This window comes from Octopus bimaculoides, chromosome 7, assembly GCF_046866305.1.
Source record: "Octopus bimaculoides isolate indiv1 chromosome 7, ASM4686630v1, whole genome shotgun sequence".
Classification (NCBI taxonomy): domain Eukaryota; kingdom Metazoa; phylum Mollusca; class Cephalopoda; order Octopoda; family Octopodidae; genus Octopus; species Octopus bimaculoides.
Genome location: NC_142934.1, coordinates 30,214,871 through 30,231,807, shown reverse-complemented (window position 1 = coordinate 30,231,807; position 16,937 = coordinate 30,214,871). Strand labels below are relative to the sequence as shown.

The 16,937-nt window shown below is 40.8% G+C and overlaps 1 protein-coding gene across 6 annotated transcripts in view; it reads right to left on the bottom strand.

The window, feature by feature from the left end:
- Positions 1–16,937, bottom strand: part of LOC106873263 (nuclear factor NF-kappa-B p105 subunit) — a 106,724-nt gene that overhangs the window by 43,102 nt on the left and 46,685 nt on the right. For all 6 annotated transcript variants that reach the window (XM_014920555.3, XM_052969618.2, XM_014920556.3 and 3 more), the window contains one exon: positions 6,177–6,338. In XM_014920555.3, the coding sequence (XP_014776041.1) occupies positions 6,177–6,338 (162 nt within the window). The remainder of the gene's footprint in view (positions 1–6,176; positions 6,339–16,937) is intronic.

Below are 16,937 nucleotides of genomic sequence, written 5' to 3'. Positions count from 1 at the left end.
TAATCTAAGGGCAGAGGTTCCCCATACAACAATTAGGACCATAACTTGGAAAGGTTCCTAAACTTGGAAAATGGGTGCCTCATGAAAGAACCAAGGCTCATGAACTCATCGATGAAAATCCACTGTCACATATAGAAAAATTAATAAGTAAAAGCACAATAAATAAGTATAATATAATACAGAGTAAATATCATAAGATAATGATAATAAAACGACTACACGTGTTTCATAACCAATTTTCAAATAGAAAGAATATTTAAATCGATTAAAACTATCGAAAATCAATTCTATTCAAAAATATAGCTAATCTTCAGGTCAAAATACAACAATAATAATAATAAAAGAATGTATATATCAACCAGCAATAAATAACAAATGAATGTATATAAAATACTTATTATATTAAGATAGAAAAATATTATTAAAAATATCAATATTATAAACGTTTTAAACTGCAGCAGTTTTAAACTGTAGCGTCAAGTATTGTTTTTACCTTTGTTAAATGACTTTATATCATTGTTTGAAAAAAATATGTATTTTTATATTATTCAATTGATTTTTAATGTCTGTGTGTAACTTTAATAAATCTTTTCTACTAGAAGCACAAGACCTCAAATTTTGGGGGAAGAGATTAAGTCAATTACACTGACTCCAGTACATAACTGGTACTAATTTTATTGACCCTGAAAGGGTGAAAGCAAAGTCGACCTTGGTGGAATTTGAACTCAAAACCTCATGGCAGATGAAACACCGCTAAGCATTTCGCCCAGCATGCTAACAATTCTGCCAGCTTGCCACCTTAATATAATACAATAATATAATATAATATAATAAATGTGAATATCAGTGGGTCATACTTTTTCAACTTTACTCCTAGAGGCTGTAACCCAACATCATACCATTTTGGAATCAGGCTTACTCTATGAGTAAATTAAAAACATTCTGGGCCACGGGCTGAATCCGGACCTGCAATCTTGAAATTTTGGATTCCTATGTTTTCATTACTATGCTTGTTTTGGTCCATAGCTTACACTGGGTACATCTTATAAAGTTTCTACCTGTATATATATATTAATAGTAATGGTAAGACAACAAAAGAATGAATGAGACCTAGATATTATGTAAATAGAGGAATTTATCTGTAATATAATATGTGACAATTATTTGGTTGCTATAATAAGACTCCGAGTTTCGAATATTGGGGTAGAAACCTGCTCCAGCATTTCATTAGTTATCGAGGCAATCGAAAAGTGCTATGGAAATCATAGCATTTTTCAATTGCCTTGATAACTGACAAGATGCTGGAGCAGGTTTCCATGCTGACATCCAAAACTTGGAGTCTTATTATGGCAACCAAATAATTGTCACATATTATATTACATACATATATATATATATATATATATATATATATATATATATATATATATCAGTCAGTTGTTCATAAGTCTGGAAAAAGGCACACTCTAAAAATCTTTTGAGCAGTAATATTTAATGTAGTTTTGGTTATGGCCACCTGTCTGCACTTAGCAAAATAGTTGACCCATCAAACCTGACTGGAGGCACATAATTTCTCTACTACTGGAGACAGGAATATCTCCTGCAGTAGAGAGGTTATGTATGTCTCTGGCCAGTAGGTCTGGTAGGTTGCTGATTTTGCAAAATCAATGGTAACTCCCTGACTGGCCATAACCAACAACTACATTAAATATATGTGTGCATGTTTATTTAGCTAGAGGGGAGGCAGATAAGAAAAGATTTGCCAATGTTCTGCGCCATGAGGTATTTCGTGTCGCAAGACAGTGTAGGAGAGAGAATAGTGATGTAGTAGGAGAGAAATGTGTTCGCATGGATGATGGTACGCTTGCTCTAAATGAGGCTGCAAAGAAAGAGGTCTGGAGAAGCCACTACGATAGATTGCTTAATAAAGAGAATGAATGGGAGAAAGAGAGTCTGCCGTATGTCGACCCAACAGAGGGACCAGCTATCCAAGTTGACAGTACCATGGTAGATAAAGCAATTAAGAGTATGAAGACAGGGAAAGCCCCCGGCCCATCAGGAATCACTGCAGAGATGCTCAAAATATCTGGCAGTGTCGGCTATAGCCTAGTCACCCGTATTACGAACCAGGTGATACACGAAGGAGTCATACCCAATGACTGGTGTAGCAGCACCATAATCAACTGCTACAAAGGTAAAGGTGACGCTTTAGATACAAATAATTACAGAGGTATCAAGCTTTTAGATCAGGTAATGAAAGTCACGGAGAGGGTCATAGCTCAACTGCTTAGGGAGCGAGTCAACTTAGATGAGATGCAGTTTGGTTTTGTGCCTGGGAAAAGCACCACTGATGCTATATTTCTGGTAAAACAGCTTTAGGAGAAATACCTAGCCAAGGATAAACCTCTGTTCCTGGTTTTCGTTGATATGGAGAAAGCCTTTGACAGGGTCCCCCGATCTCTCATCTGGTGGTCAATGAGGAAACTAGGGATAGAAGAATGGTTAGTGAGAGCTGTGCGAGCCATGTACAGAAACTCTGTCAGTAAGGTGAGGATTGGCAGAGAGTACAGTGAAGAATTCCGGGTGGAGGTAGGGGTCCACCAAGGTTCGGTCCTCAGCCCCCTCCTATTTATCATAGTTCTCCAGGCTATAACTGAGGAATTCAAGACAGGATGCCCCTGGGAGCTCCTCTATGCTGATGACCTTGCACTAATTGCTGAGTCACTATCACAATTAGAGGAGAAGTTTCAGGTATGGAAGCAAGGACTAGAATCAAAGGGCCTTAGAGTCAACCTAGCTAAAACCAAAGTCCTCATAAGTAGGAAGGCAGACAAAACACAAACCCCTTCAGGTAGATGGCCCTGCTCGATCTGTAGAAAAAGAGTGGGAAGTAACTCTATAAGATGCACCCAGTGCAAGCTATGGACACATAAAAGGTGCAGCAATATCAAAGAAGGTTAACTAGGAAGTTAGTTTTTGTTTGCAGCAGATGTTCTGGAGCTATAAATACTGGAAATGTGCAGAAAACAACTTCTGCCAAATTCCAGGGAGAAAAACTAGAAGTGGTTGATAACTTCCGCTATCTTGGTGACCAAATTAGCAGTGGAGGTGGGTGCGCTGAAAGCGTAGCTGCTAGAATTAGAATAGCCTGGGCAAAGTTCAGAGAGCTCTTACCTCTGCTGGCGACAAAGGGTCTCTCTTTCAGAGTAAAAGGCAGATTGTATGACGCATGTGTACGAACAGCCATGCTTCATGGCAGTGAAACATGGGCCGTGACTGCTGAGGACATGCGTAGGCTCGCAAGGAATGAAGCCAGTATGATCCGATGGATGTGTAATGTCAGTGTGCATACTAGACAGAGTATCAGTACCTTGAGAGAAAAGTTGAACTTACGAAGCATCAGTTGTAGTGTGCAAGAGAGATGACTGCGCTGGTATGGTCATGTAGCGAGAATGGATGAGGATAGCTGTGTGAAAAAGTGCCACACCTTAACAGTTGAGGGAACCTGTGGAAGAGGTAGGCCCAGGAAGACCTGGGATGAGGTGGTAAGGCACGACCTTCGAACATTGGGCCTCACCGAGGCGATGACTTCTGACCGAGACCTTTGGAAATATACTGTGCGCGAGAAGACCCGGCAAGCCAAGTGAGACCTAAATCTAAGGCCCAGCCAGCCCACTTATGCGTACCTTCCTTCCTTCATTGGACACTAAATTCCAAATTCCACTTGTGAAGACCTGTTGAGGCAAGTGAAATAGAAATAGAAATAGATTGTTGCCGTACCCCTGAACTGGCTTTGTGCGGGGCCGTCATGGGATTTTTGAGCGAGATCGTTGCCAGTGCCCCTGGACTGGCTCATGTGCGGGCAACACATGATATCTTTCGAGCGAGATCATTGCCAGTGCCCCTGGACTGGCTCATGTGCGGGCGACACATGATATCTTTTGAGCGAGATTGTTGCTGGTGCTCCCGGACTGGCTCATGTGCGGGCAACACATGAAATCTTTCGAGCGGGATCGTGCCAGAGCCCCTGGACTGGCTCATGTGCGGGCGACACATAATATCTTTCGAGCGAGATCGTTGCCGGTGCCCCTGGACTGACTCTTGTGCGGGTGACACATTAAATGTTTGAGCAGGTTCGTTGCCAGTACCGCCTGGACTGGCTCATGTGCGGGCGACGCCCCTGGGCCGGCTCTTGTGCGGGTGACACAGGAGGTTTTTCGAGCGGGATCGTTGCCGGTGCCTCTGGACTGGCTCATGTGCGGGCAACACATGAAATCTTTCGAGCGAGATCGTTGCCAGTGCCCCTGGACTGGCTCATGTGCGGGCGACACATGAAATCTTTCGAGCGAGATCATTGCCGGTGCCCCTGGACTGGCTCGTGTGCGGGCAACACATGAAATCTTCCGAGCGGGATCGTTGCCGGTGCCCCTGGGCTGGCTCTTGTGCGGGTGACACATGAGGTTTTTCGAGCGAGATCGTTGCCAGTGCCCCTGGACTGGCTCTTGTGCTGGTGACACATGAAATTTCTTGGAGCGAGATCGTTGCCGGTGCACCTGAACTGGCTCTTGTGTGGGGTTCTGGGATTTTCGAGCGGGATAGTTGCTGGTGCCCCTGGGCTGGCTCTTGAGATGAGCGTGGCCTTTGCCAGTACCGCCTGACTGGCCTTCGTGCGGGTGACACGTAAAAGCACCCACTACACTCTCTGAGTGGTTGGCTTTTAGGAAGGGCATCCAGCTGTAGAAACACTGCCAAATCAGATTGGAGCCTGGTGTAGCCATCTGGTTTCACCAGTCTTCAGTCAAATCGACCAACCCATGCTAGCATGGAAAGCGGACGTTAAACGACGATGACAATACGTACAGACATATATATATATATATACCGCCTGACTGGCCTTGTAGGGTTTTCGAGCGAGATCGTTGCCAGTGCCCCTGGACTGGCTCCTGTGCAGGTGGCACATAAAAGACACCATTTCGAGCGTGGCCGTTTTCGTGCGGGTGACACGTAAAAGCACCCACTACACTATCTGAGTGGTTGGCGTTAGGAAGGGCATCCAGCTGTAGAAACTCTGCCAAATTAGATTGGAGCCTGGTGTTGCCATCCGGTTTCACCAGTCCTCAGTCAAATCGTCCAACCCATGCTAGCATGGAAGGCGGACGTTAAACGATGATGATGATGATGATGATGTGTGTGTCCCACCTACCATGTAACAACATATTTTTCACCCACCATACCCTAAGACACCGAACATCTCTTTTAAACTGCATCTTTCTCTTCCTCACATTTCCTATGATTGTTTTCCAATCCCCTTTCTTGTCTTCACTACCCTGCTCCCCCACCCCATATTTTTCTACCCACGTTCTATGCTTAGAACCTTATTACTTGTGAGTATACACTAGCACTACACCATCTCTCTTCTACTCTCTCTTACACTTTTGCTGTTTCCTACTCTCTCTCTTTCAATTTGGTCACTCTCTCCTTCTCTTGCTTTTCTTCTGACTAGGTAACCAAGTATCTCCTTTACATTAGCACACTTTTTTTCTGGCCTCTTTCTTGTACCCCTCTCTCTCTCTTTCACTGGGTAACCATGTACCTCCTCTATAGCAGGACACCTATTTTTGCCTCTCTATTTCTCTGTCACACTCTAACCTTTCCTCATCTGCTACTGGTTCACCTCCTCTAATATCCCTTCTGTTGAGGCAAGACATCTGCTTCTGTCTCTCTGTCTCTTTGTCACATTTTAACCTTTCATCCTCTGACACAAGTTCCCCTCCTCAAATGCTCCTGCCCCTCTCATAATTCCGTGTCTTGCAAGTTGCTTGGTTACCCTGCCAGTGCTGGTGTCACATTAAAAGCATCCTGTCCACACTGTAACGTGGTTCACCTTTGGAAGGGCATCCAACTGTAAAAATCATACCAAAACTGCCAGTGTCACATAAAAAGCACCAAGTCTCCTCTGTGGAGTGGTTGGTGTTAAGAAGGGCATCCAGCCGTAAAATTCCTGCCAAAACAGACACAGTAGCCTCGGGTAGTTTTTCTATCTGGCTGACTCCTGTCAATCATCTTACCCATGCATGGAAGATGGACATTAAACGATGACGATGATATATTAATCACTTGAAGTATATATTGAAATATTATTTTACCAAACAAAATATATAAATCTTTATACTTACTACTGTCAAAAACTGGATTTGAAACAATAGAAGGCAATAAAATGGAAAATTTATTGTCTTCTTTGCTATAGAGGTATGCCTGGAAATTAAGTCTCACAACATTCAGTGACATATTCTTGCCTTGATTTCTGGCTGATTCTTCAGCAGCATGGATTTCAATCTCTAGAAATGACAATAAAAACAATGAAATAATAATAGTCCTTTCTATTATAGGCAAAAGGGGTAACAGTTTGGGGCAGGGAATTAGTTGATAACATCGACCCAGTTCTGAACTGGTGCTTATTTCTTTAATCTGAAAGAATGAAAGGCAAAGTCAACCTCAGTGGAATTTGAACTAAAAAGGTAAAGATGGACGAAGAGCAAATAAACATTTCTAACAATTTTGTTAGCTCACAGCCATAATGATGATGATGATGATGATAATGATAACTATCATCATCGTTTAATGTCTGCTTTCCATGCTGGCATGGGTTGGACGGTTTGAGATTGAGCTAGGTTGCAGCGAGCTGTCCAGACTCCAGCTGTCTGTTGAGGCAATGGTTTCTACATCTGGATGCCCTTCCTAACACCAACCACTTAACAAGTCCTCTGTAGCCAAAGCCCACATTTCACTGCCATGTAACATAGTTGTACATACACAGGCATCAAACAACCTACCTTTCACTCTGACGGAGAGGCCCTTATTTAACAACAAAAGTAGAAGCTCTCTGAACTTTGCCCAGCCTATTCTTACCCTAACAGCTACACTTCCAGAACTCCCTTCCCCACTGCTAACTTGGTCTCCTAGGTAACAGAAGCTATCTACTATGTCTAATGATCCACATGAGCATTTCAAGGAGCCTACTGTAATAATAATAACTAGCAGGACTCGTGAATATTTCATGGAATTAATGGTAAACATCATCATCATCATCATCATCGTTTAACATCCGCTTTCCATGCTAGCATGGGTTGGACGATTTGACTGAGGACTGGTGAACCAGATGGCTACACCAGTCTCCAATCTGATTTGACAGAGTTTCTACAGCTGGATGCCCTTCCTAACACCAACCACTCTGAGAGTGTAGTGGGTGCTTTTACGTGCCACGCTCAAAATGGTGTATTTTCGTGCCACCTTCACAGGAGTCAGTCCAGCGGCACTGGCAATGATCTCGCTCGAATGACTTTTCAAGTGCCACCGGCACAAGTGCCAGGAAGGCGACGCTGGTAACGTGGGTTATTTCTGAAAACTTTATCCAAAAAACCTGAAAGTGTAGCCTGTGTTGTGTCTGTATCAAAAGATAGTTGCTTATCTGCTAATCACTGAAAAGTGAAGGAAATTGAAATACGATGATTACTTAATGCCTTTTAAATACACACTTTACATACTTTATGCACAATTTTATAGACTTAATACACAGCACACTCCCTCTTTTTCTCTCTCCCTTTTCTTTCACTCTTCACCTTTACCTTCATCTAATCATGTGAAAGCATTACAGACAAGCTAAGTAATGGAGGAAAAAAACTTCATTCCAAAAAAAAAAAAAATTACACATTTCACCACTTCTACCCCTCTACCATCCACATCTCTCTCCCCCTCTCCTCTCCCTCAGCTAATCATATGGAAGCATTAAGGACAGGCTAAGTAATAGAAGAACAAGCAGAATTATTATAAGATTCTTTCTACTAAAGGCACAAGGCCTCCAATTTTAAGAGAGGAGACTAGTCAATTACACTGATCCCAGTGTTTCACTGGTACTTAATTTATCAACCCCAAAAGGATGAAAGGCAAAGGTGACCCTGGTGGAATTTGGACTGAGAACATAAAGATCCATCAAATGCTGCTAAGCATTTTACCTGGCATGCTAAGAATTCTGCCAGCTCACTACCTTAATAATAATAATAATAATAATAATAATAATAATAATAATAATAATAATAACAATAATCCTTTCTACTATAGGAACAAGGCCTGGAATTTTGGGGGAGGGGGCCAGTTAATTACATCAACCCTAGTGTATAAATGATACTTGTTTCATCGACCCCGAAAGGATGAAAGGCAAAGTTGACCTCGACAGAATGTGAACTCAGAATGTAAAGACAAGTGAAATACTGCTAAGCATTTTACCTGGCATGCTAATGATTCTGCCAGCTCACAGCCTTAATAATAATAATAATGATGATGATAATGATGATGATGATTTTAAATTTTTCCCACAAGGGCAGCTTGGGGGAGGGGATTAAGCCGATTACATCAACCCCAGTGCATAACTGGTACTTATTTAATTAACCCCAAAAGGATGAAAGGCAAAGTTGATCGCAGTGGAATTCGAACTCAAAACGAAATACCACTAAGCATTTCGCCCAGCATGCTAACAATTCTGCCAGCTCCCCGCCTTAATAAATGATAATAATAATAATAATAATAATAATAATGATGATGATGATGATGATGATGATGATGATGATAATAGTTATAGTAATAATCCATTTTGACTATAGGCACAAGGCCTGAAATTTTGGGAGATGGGGCTAGTCAATTACATCAACCCCAGAGTTCATCTGGTACTTATTTCTTGACCCTGAAATGATGAAAGGCAAAGATGACTTCAGCAGAATCTGAACATAGGACATAGAGTCAGGAGAAATGATGCTAAGCATTTTGTAATAATAATAATAATAATAATAATAATAATAATAATAATAATCTTATTGTAAACAATGCTTAAGTGCACTACAAGTGGTGTCAGAAAAGGTTCTAAAAATAGCTCATTTTTATCTTATCAGTGTAAATTGATTTTCCATTTCCACATAACTTGCAACTTCCAGTGTACATACTGTAAATGGTTTGTTATGTTATCAATAAAGACTTTGACTTCCTACCCCAAGCAGACATGTGACTGCTAATAAGATCATTCAAATGTGGTTGTCCCATTTTTATCCTTGGGTATTTGGAGTATGTGGTGTTATGGGCTGTGTGTTGTGGTGGAGAGAGGTGAGGCAAACAGAAGTGAGGCCAGACCGGAAGGGCCAGACCGGAAGGGTCAGACCGGAAGTCGGCGACACGCGGTTGCAGGCTAGCACGTGGGGTCAGTCAGAAAACAGAGAGGTTACGAGAAAGATGTGTTCTGATCAGGAGCAATCGTGTACTCCGCTGCGGTCGACAAGGTAAGGTCCAACGTTTCATTCTGTCCTTTTGCTTCTTGTTGTCTTTTTTCCTCCATCACACCACAAGCTATTTCGGCCCATAAGGAAAAAAAAAAAAATTATGAGTGTAGTCCAGATTTCTAGTGATATAATTAAACCGTTTTGCGGTGACACGGACGTGGTCGCATGGCTAAAAAAGATGAAGCTGGTCGCAAAGCTCCAAGGGATATGCGACTTGGCAAGTTTTCTACCGTTCTACTTGGATGGTCCGGCGTTGGCGCTATTTTTAGAGATGGAAGAGAGGGACCAAGTTAGCGCAGAGAAAATAGAAATCCGCTTGATGGAGGCCTTCGCAGAAGGAATGTTTGAGGCGTACGCTCGCCTGGGGAGAGCGAAGTGGACCGACGAACAGGTCGACGTGTTTGCCAACGAACTTAAAAGGTTGACTAGACTGGCGGGGTACGAGGGAGAATCGCTGGATCGAACAGTAAAGTTGGCGTTTGTAACTGGGTTTCCTGACCACCTGTCGGTCGTATTGCAGAAACTGCCGGACGTGAACACCATGCCCATGGCGGATATAATAACGAGGGCTCGTATGTTAGTTTCGTGTTGTAGATCAACACCGTTGGCAGCAGCGGCGACAGCAAAAGGTGGCCAACCAAGGAGTAGCGGAGAGGGGTCGAACAAGGAACATGTGCGACCGTTCAAAGGACAGTGTTTCTGGTGTCAGGGCCCGCACATGGTGCGAGACTGCAAGTTACCCAAGCCTGAGATCATTTGCTACCGTTGTCGAGAAACGGGACATATAGCCAGCGAATGTCTGCAGGGAAACGGTCTAAGGGAGACTACTGCGCCAGTGGTCTCCCTTTCGGATCAATAAAGGCGCATTTTTTTCTACCCGTTGTTGATGTGCTAGTGGATGGGAAAATGTCGCGTGCCCTCGTGGACACAGGCTGTACAACGACCCTGATGACTCCGGGAGTGGTAGAGACGTGGAGTGGAGAAAGCAGTGTGAGGGCAGTCGACAGAAGAGAGGTATGCTGTGAAGGCATTACCGACGTGCAGATTGAGGTGCAGGGAGCAAAGCTGACACTGCAAGCAATTGTAGTTGGCCACTTGGTGGATGAGATTGACGTGGTGATGGGGATGGATGCAATCACCCGTTTAGGAGGTGTCACTGTCAACGAGGCCGGTGTGACTTTCGGGGTCGCGGGGAAACTGTGTATGGCGACGCCGTGCATTGGTGAGAACCGCGAAGAAAACTATGCCACGCCATGTTTTGGATGTGCGGAAGAGTGTCAGTGCTTCAGAGGATGGAACCAGCTGCAGTGGGCAGGATGATGAAGACAGCAGCAGTAGGCAAGATGATGAAGGCAGTGCGCCAGGAACTCAGGCCAGTCCCGGGGTCGCACAGCGACCACAGAGGGAGCGGTACCCTCCTCCCTCGTTGGCTGATTATGAAACCAATTAAGGTAGTTCGGGAGCGAGGAGTGAGTGGGAGAGCCGGTTGAATGATCTATAGATCAGGGGGACGTGTGGTGTTATGGGCTGTGATGAGCTGTGTGTTGTGGTGGAGAGAAGTGAGGCAAACAGAAGTGAAGCTAGACCGGAAGGGCCAGACCGGAAGGATCAGACCAGAAGTCGGCGACACGCGGTTGCGGGCTAGCACATAGGGTCAGTCAGAAACATGAAGACAGCAGCAGTAGGCAAGATGATGAAGGCAACGCGCCAGGAACTCAAGCCAGTCCCGCGGTCGCACAGCGACCACAGAGAGAGCGGTACCCTCCTGCCTGGTTGGCTGATTATGAAACCAATTAAGGTAGTTCGGGAGCGAGGAGTGAGTGGGAGAGCCGGTTGAATGATCTATAGATCAGGGGGGGCATGTGGTGTTATGGGCTGTGATGAGCTGTGTGTTGTGGTGGAGAGAGGTGAGGCAAACAGAAGTGAAGCTAGACCGGAAGGGTCAGGCCGGAAGTCGGCGACACGCGGTTGCAGGCTAGCACGTGGGATCAGTCAGAAAACAGAGAGGTTACGAGAAAGACGTGTTCTGATCAGGAGCGATTGTGTACTCCACTGCGGTCGACAAGGTAAGGTCCAACGTTTCATTCTGTCCTTTTGCTTCTTGTCTTTTTCCTCCATCACACCACAGAGTACTTCAACAAAACAATACTACAAGCAGTAGAACAATTGAACTGGGTTCTACAATACAATCTCTTCTATAAGCTTTAAAGCAGACTAATTCGCTTTCTACTTCTACTTATGACTACATTAAGGTTCACTCTTTTTCTGTACAACATTTATGACTTTTACGTGTTTGTCACAAGAACATGAAAGTGGAGCTGAAGGAAGGAAAAAGCAGAAGTGGGATACTGAAGAAGCTTTGAAATCAAGCAAGACCCTTATTCATTATTTTGGCAACAAGGAATCAAGTCATTCGACAAGTTCACAGACATTTGAAGTTTGTGAAAATCTTCTTACCACTGAAACTAAAGCATGTGCAATTTCATTAGAAGATGACAAGTCCAAGTCATGTTTCCTCAAATCTGAAAAAAGTGGGATGAATGTCGCAGTTGACAAAAAAATGTGAGGTAGAAACATTATACGAAGGCAGTTCTGATGTCTGTGGTGATGATGACAATGACAAGAAGGTAGTGAAATACACATTTACGACAGAAAATAAGCTAACTGGAATTCCTGAAGTCATTGAAAAACACAACATTGGACTCCTGAAGTTCAATAAAGATACAGTAAGGGCAATTGTTTCTGATGCATTGAGAGTGCAAATATTGCAGAAAGGTTGGAAGTTCTTTCAGAATTTGGATGATCCTTTCTTACCAATGAACAAGACATAGTTTAGGAGAAAGGAAGGAAATACTATGCTCATGGCTCCTTTACTGACCCCCTAAGAAGGCAGAATTTTACATCTGCTGTTTGCTTTTTTTGTGGTCCAATCTGCAGTCCTCATTAGAAAAAGAATGTTGATTCTACCAATGGAAGAAACCAGAAAGAATACCTCTCCATGAGAATTCACTAAATCATCATGATTGTTTCACTCAATGGAAAGATTTTGAGAGAAATTAAGTTGAGAAGAAGGGACTAAACAATGCTAAGCTACAATCAGTAATGGAAGGTGAAAGACAGAGATGGCATAGTATCTTGACAAGAATTCTTCATTGTATCAAATTTCTTGCAACACACAACCTCACATTGTGAGGACACAGGGAATCACTTCAGTTAAAAGAGAGTCAAATCTTGGTAGTTTCATTGGGCTGTTAAAACTTTTGGCCACATTCAACCCCATCACAAGAGAATTTCTTAATCATGTAGAAAGTCATACTGGATCTACATCTTATCCTTTACCATCCATTCAAAACACATTTATCCATATCTTAGCTGGCAGTGTAAAAAACAGTCTGCTTCGACGCATTTGAAAAGCACGTTACTACATTTTGATGATCAACGCAACTCCTGATCAAGCCCATAGAGAACAAATGTCGTGACTCGTGCAATACATCGACATTGATTTTTAAAAAATTACAGTTCATGCTTGGGAATCATTCCTAGGTTTCTTCCAAATTAGCCAAAAGGATACCACCAGTTTGGTTAATGTAATTTTGAATGAGTTAGATAACGATGATGTAGCACTGACTTACTGCAAGTTGCAGTGCTACAACAATGCTGCAGTTATGGCCAGGAATATAAGCAGTGTTCAACACAGAATCAAGAAACTGAATAGTCAAGTTTTGTTTGTGGATTGTGATGATCATTCACTGAATCTTGATGGTTTGAATACAGCAAAAAGTGATATAGCTGTCATTTTGTTTTTTAATGTTATTCATTCGCTCTTTGCCTTCTTTTCTCAATCAATACAGCATTGGGAAAAACTGAAGCAGGCTATTCCTCTTGTTCTGAAATCTCCATTGGACACAAGGTGGAGTGCAAGATTAGATGCCATAAAGACTGTTGCAGACTTCCTCAATGAACTTCTCCATCTTCTCGAACATTTGATGGATAATGATGAAGAGACAGCCAATACATGCTGTGATGCCACCAATCTTCTTAACTAGATGGTTAACGTTTAATTTTTTGGCACTGATTGAATTTTGGAACTAGGTTCTCGCTCGCATTGAACGTGTTCAGCAGCAGTTGCAAGATCCTGAAATGAATTTTCGAGATGCTGTAGATAATCTCAAAAACCATTCAATAACAGCTTCTAAAAGATGGATGTACTAATATCCACCAATCTCTAGAAGAAGGCATTGATCTTTGTCAAAAGTGGAACATAGAAATCAAAAAGGGTCGAGGGAGACAAAAAAAGACTATCTCTTGATGTTGACGAAGATGAAAAGTCAGCATCAAACAATAAGATGGACACCATTATGAATGCTGTTCTTCACCATCTTCAATTAGAAATGGAAGAAAGATTTGTCCGTCTTAACGATATTGATGCCAAGTTCAGGTTTCTCCTCGATATCCACTCTCTTTCCTATCCAACACATCCTGACAAAGTTGACCTTCGATCAAAATGTGACTTATTGACTTCTCATTACTGTGGTGACATTGACAGCAAACAACTTTTTGAGGAACTAATTGATTGCCAGGCATTGCTCTCTACTCAAACAAAATCTGCAATAAGGAGACCAGAAAAACTCCTGGAATTCATTGTTCAATATAGAGATAATGTTTTTCCAAATTTGTGAATTGGCCTTCAGATACTGCTCACAATAGCTGTATCAAATGCAAGCTGCAAAAGGTCGTTCAGCAAGTTGAAGTTAATCCTACTTATTTGCAGACATTAAAGTTGCAGGACCGCATGCATGACCTTACTCTTCTGAACATTGAAAGTGAAGAAACAGGCAAAAGGGATTTTGAAGATATAATCGATCAATTTGCCTCATCAAGAGCAAGAAAGATGAGCCTTTAAACAATTGTATTTTTTTTTTATTACATCTCATTTCACACATTAGGTTTTTAATGTTTCAATGGGGGAAGCTGGTGCATTAAATGGTTAAAATAAGGAAGCTTTGTAAAAGTAAACACTACAAAAAAATATATTTTGAACCCTGGTAAAGTATTTATTCCTAAAACATTGCTTTAAAACATTAATTACTTGTAACAAATAAGTACGATTGTGGACTTTGTAATTGGGGGAGGGGCGCATTTTTGCAGCTTGTCCCAGGCACAGCTTACCTTAGCTACACCACTGATATATATATATATATATATATATATATATATATATATATATATATATATATATATAATGTTATAATAAAAACTATAAGTCTTGTTAAATGCATTTACCCAAGGTTTCCTGGTTGAAACATTAATTTATTTTGCCATTTTTCAAGCTGAAGCCAAGAATGTTTGTCAGTTGCTTTTTAAACAGATGACATTTAACCCTTGGTCTACCAGAGAAAATGTATGTCACTAATTACCAACTGGGTCCAATGGACCCAATACTTTTCTTTTAATTAAATTTTATTCAAACTACCACTATTTCTCAGCTACATTATATGTGCTATCAGGTGAATGGAGAATTACTGTTTCTCACAAATTTTAATAAAAAAATACAGCTTACAGAATATATTATAAATTTTAAAAATTACAAAAATACAGAATTACAGCTCTTCATGGCAGTGAATGCAGACAACATTGGAATGTTCTTAGCAAACATGGATATTACAATTACGTAGTACGAGTGTTCCTGTCTTTTTCTGGACCACACAAAGAACATCTTTTTTTTCTTTGGCTGAGGAATCTCAAATTAAGTTGAAGATCATCTTTTCTTTTAGTTGAGAGATGTTAGTGGAACTAGATTGTTTGTCATGTTCTTGTTTAGCATTAACTTTAGCAGTTCCTTTGCTAACTGAATTAGGCATGGTCTTCTTTTATCCTTGCAACTTTGCAAGCGAAGCTATTTAGCAACAATGAAAGCATTCACTGCACTTATATCAATCATGTTGTAGAATATAACCATAGGCCATCTTCGAGTCATTCTTTTGCAAGTGTATGTCCTTGCCATCTTATCTAGGGTATCTACTCCTCCTTTTGTTTTGTTGTAACATGTTATAACTTCAGGTTTCTTTTCAACACTTTTTGAATCAATTGAAGGTGAGAGTGCATTGTATTCATAAGTGTGACTTCATAATTTTTCTTGGGACAATAAGATAGAATCTTTTTGAAATCCAAATATTGTGCTGTTGATTTCTCTTTCTTTTCCATTTGTGAAAGCACTTGGAAGTTCAACTCTGTTCTTTCTAATTGTTCCAACTAAACTAGTTTTCTTGCTAAGCAGCTTTCGAGCCAATCCTAGACTTGTAAAAAAAATTATCACAAGTTATATTGCAACCAGTATTTTCAAGTTCTACTAGGTCTTCAACAACTCTTGAACCTTGATTTGTTTCTCTCCCTTTTACTGGGTTTTTTCCAGTGAAGATTTGCATTTTCCAAGCATAAGATGTTTCACTGTCACATATTGCCCAAATTTTAATTCCATATTTCCCTGGTTTTGAAGGAATATATATCTGGAATGGGTAGCACCCTCTGAATGAAACTACTGTAAAAACCCATGTAATTTGCACACCTGATTTTCAGGATAAAAATTGTTAAAAAAGGCTTCTACTCATGTAAAATTCACACCCAAAAGTTTTCAGAATTGCCGATATGGCCAGAGGGAAAAGGTTTTCAATTTAGTTGTATTTAGCATAATTTCACTTACTTATGATAAGATTTTATTAAATTTTCACTAAATAAAAATAATTTCTGTTTAACAAGTATCACAGTGAAAGCTATTAAATCACAAAGTGTTTGTGTTGTTTATAATAAACTTTATTTTACGTTTCTAGCCCACAGGAAATTGTCTGATCTTTAGAATACTTCTGTATGTCTTCTTAAATCACAATCACAGGAAAAGTTGTTGATAAGAATTATCAACAAAAATAAAGCTGATAAATACGCACAAGTGTTGCAAAATAAGTTTAATTAACAATAAGCATCAGCTTGGATGACACTTTAGTCAACCAACATAGGAAGGTGGTCAATCAAACTGATTATGTAAACAGAATTCTGATTGGTTGAAAGTGTCTTCTTATCTCAAGCTCTGATTTTCTGCCTATTCCTGTCAGAATCTTTGATATGGAATATCAAAATTTTAATCCTTTTCACACTTATAAAATGTCAAGCAAACTTTAAAATTTGTCATTACCGTTTTAGCCAGGAGACCAAACTGATAGTTTGGTAACCCGCTAAACTAAACATTAAAAATCGAAAGGAGAAAATAAACAGCTTTGCAAGTTTAACCCAGTGTTTATTGAACAAGAGAGGTGTGAAATTTAAGAAGCGACTTGTTAGAATATGCGCATCTGTGAGGAAACAAACAAGAATAGCAAAAATCTACTATACCAAAAAAACTGGTAATACATACAAGTGTTTTATGAAGAAAACATAAGATTGCTGCGTAATTCAACATGAATGTGAAACGACATTAAACATCATATAAGGTAAATGAAGGTTTCTATAGGAATGGTAAGTCATATTTACTTAATGAGTTTACGTGCCCAAGGTTGAATTATGATGTTGTCATCAGCATTAGATGCAGTAAGAGCTGGTTGCAGCAATGTTGGTGGTGATGAA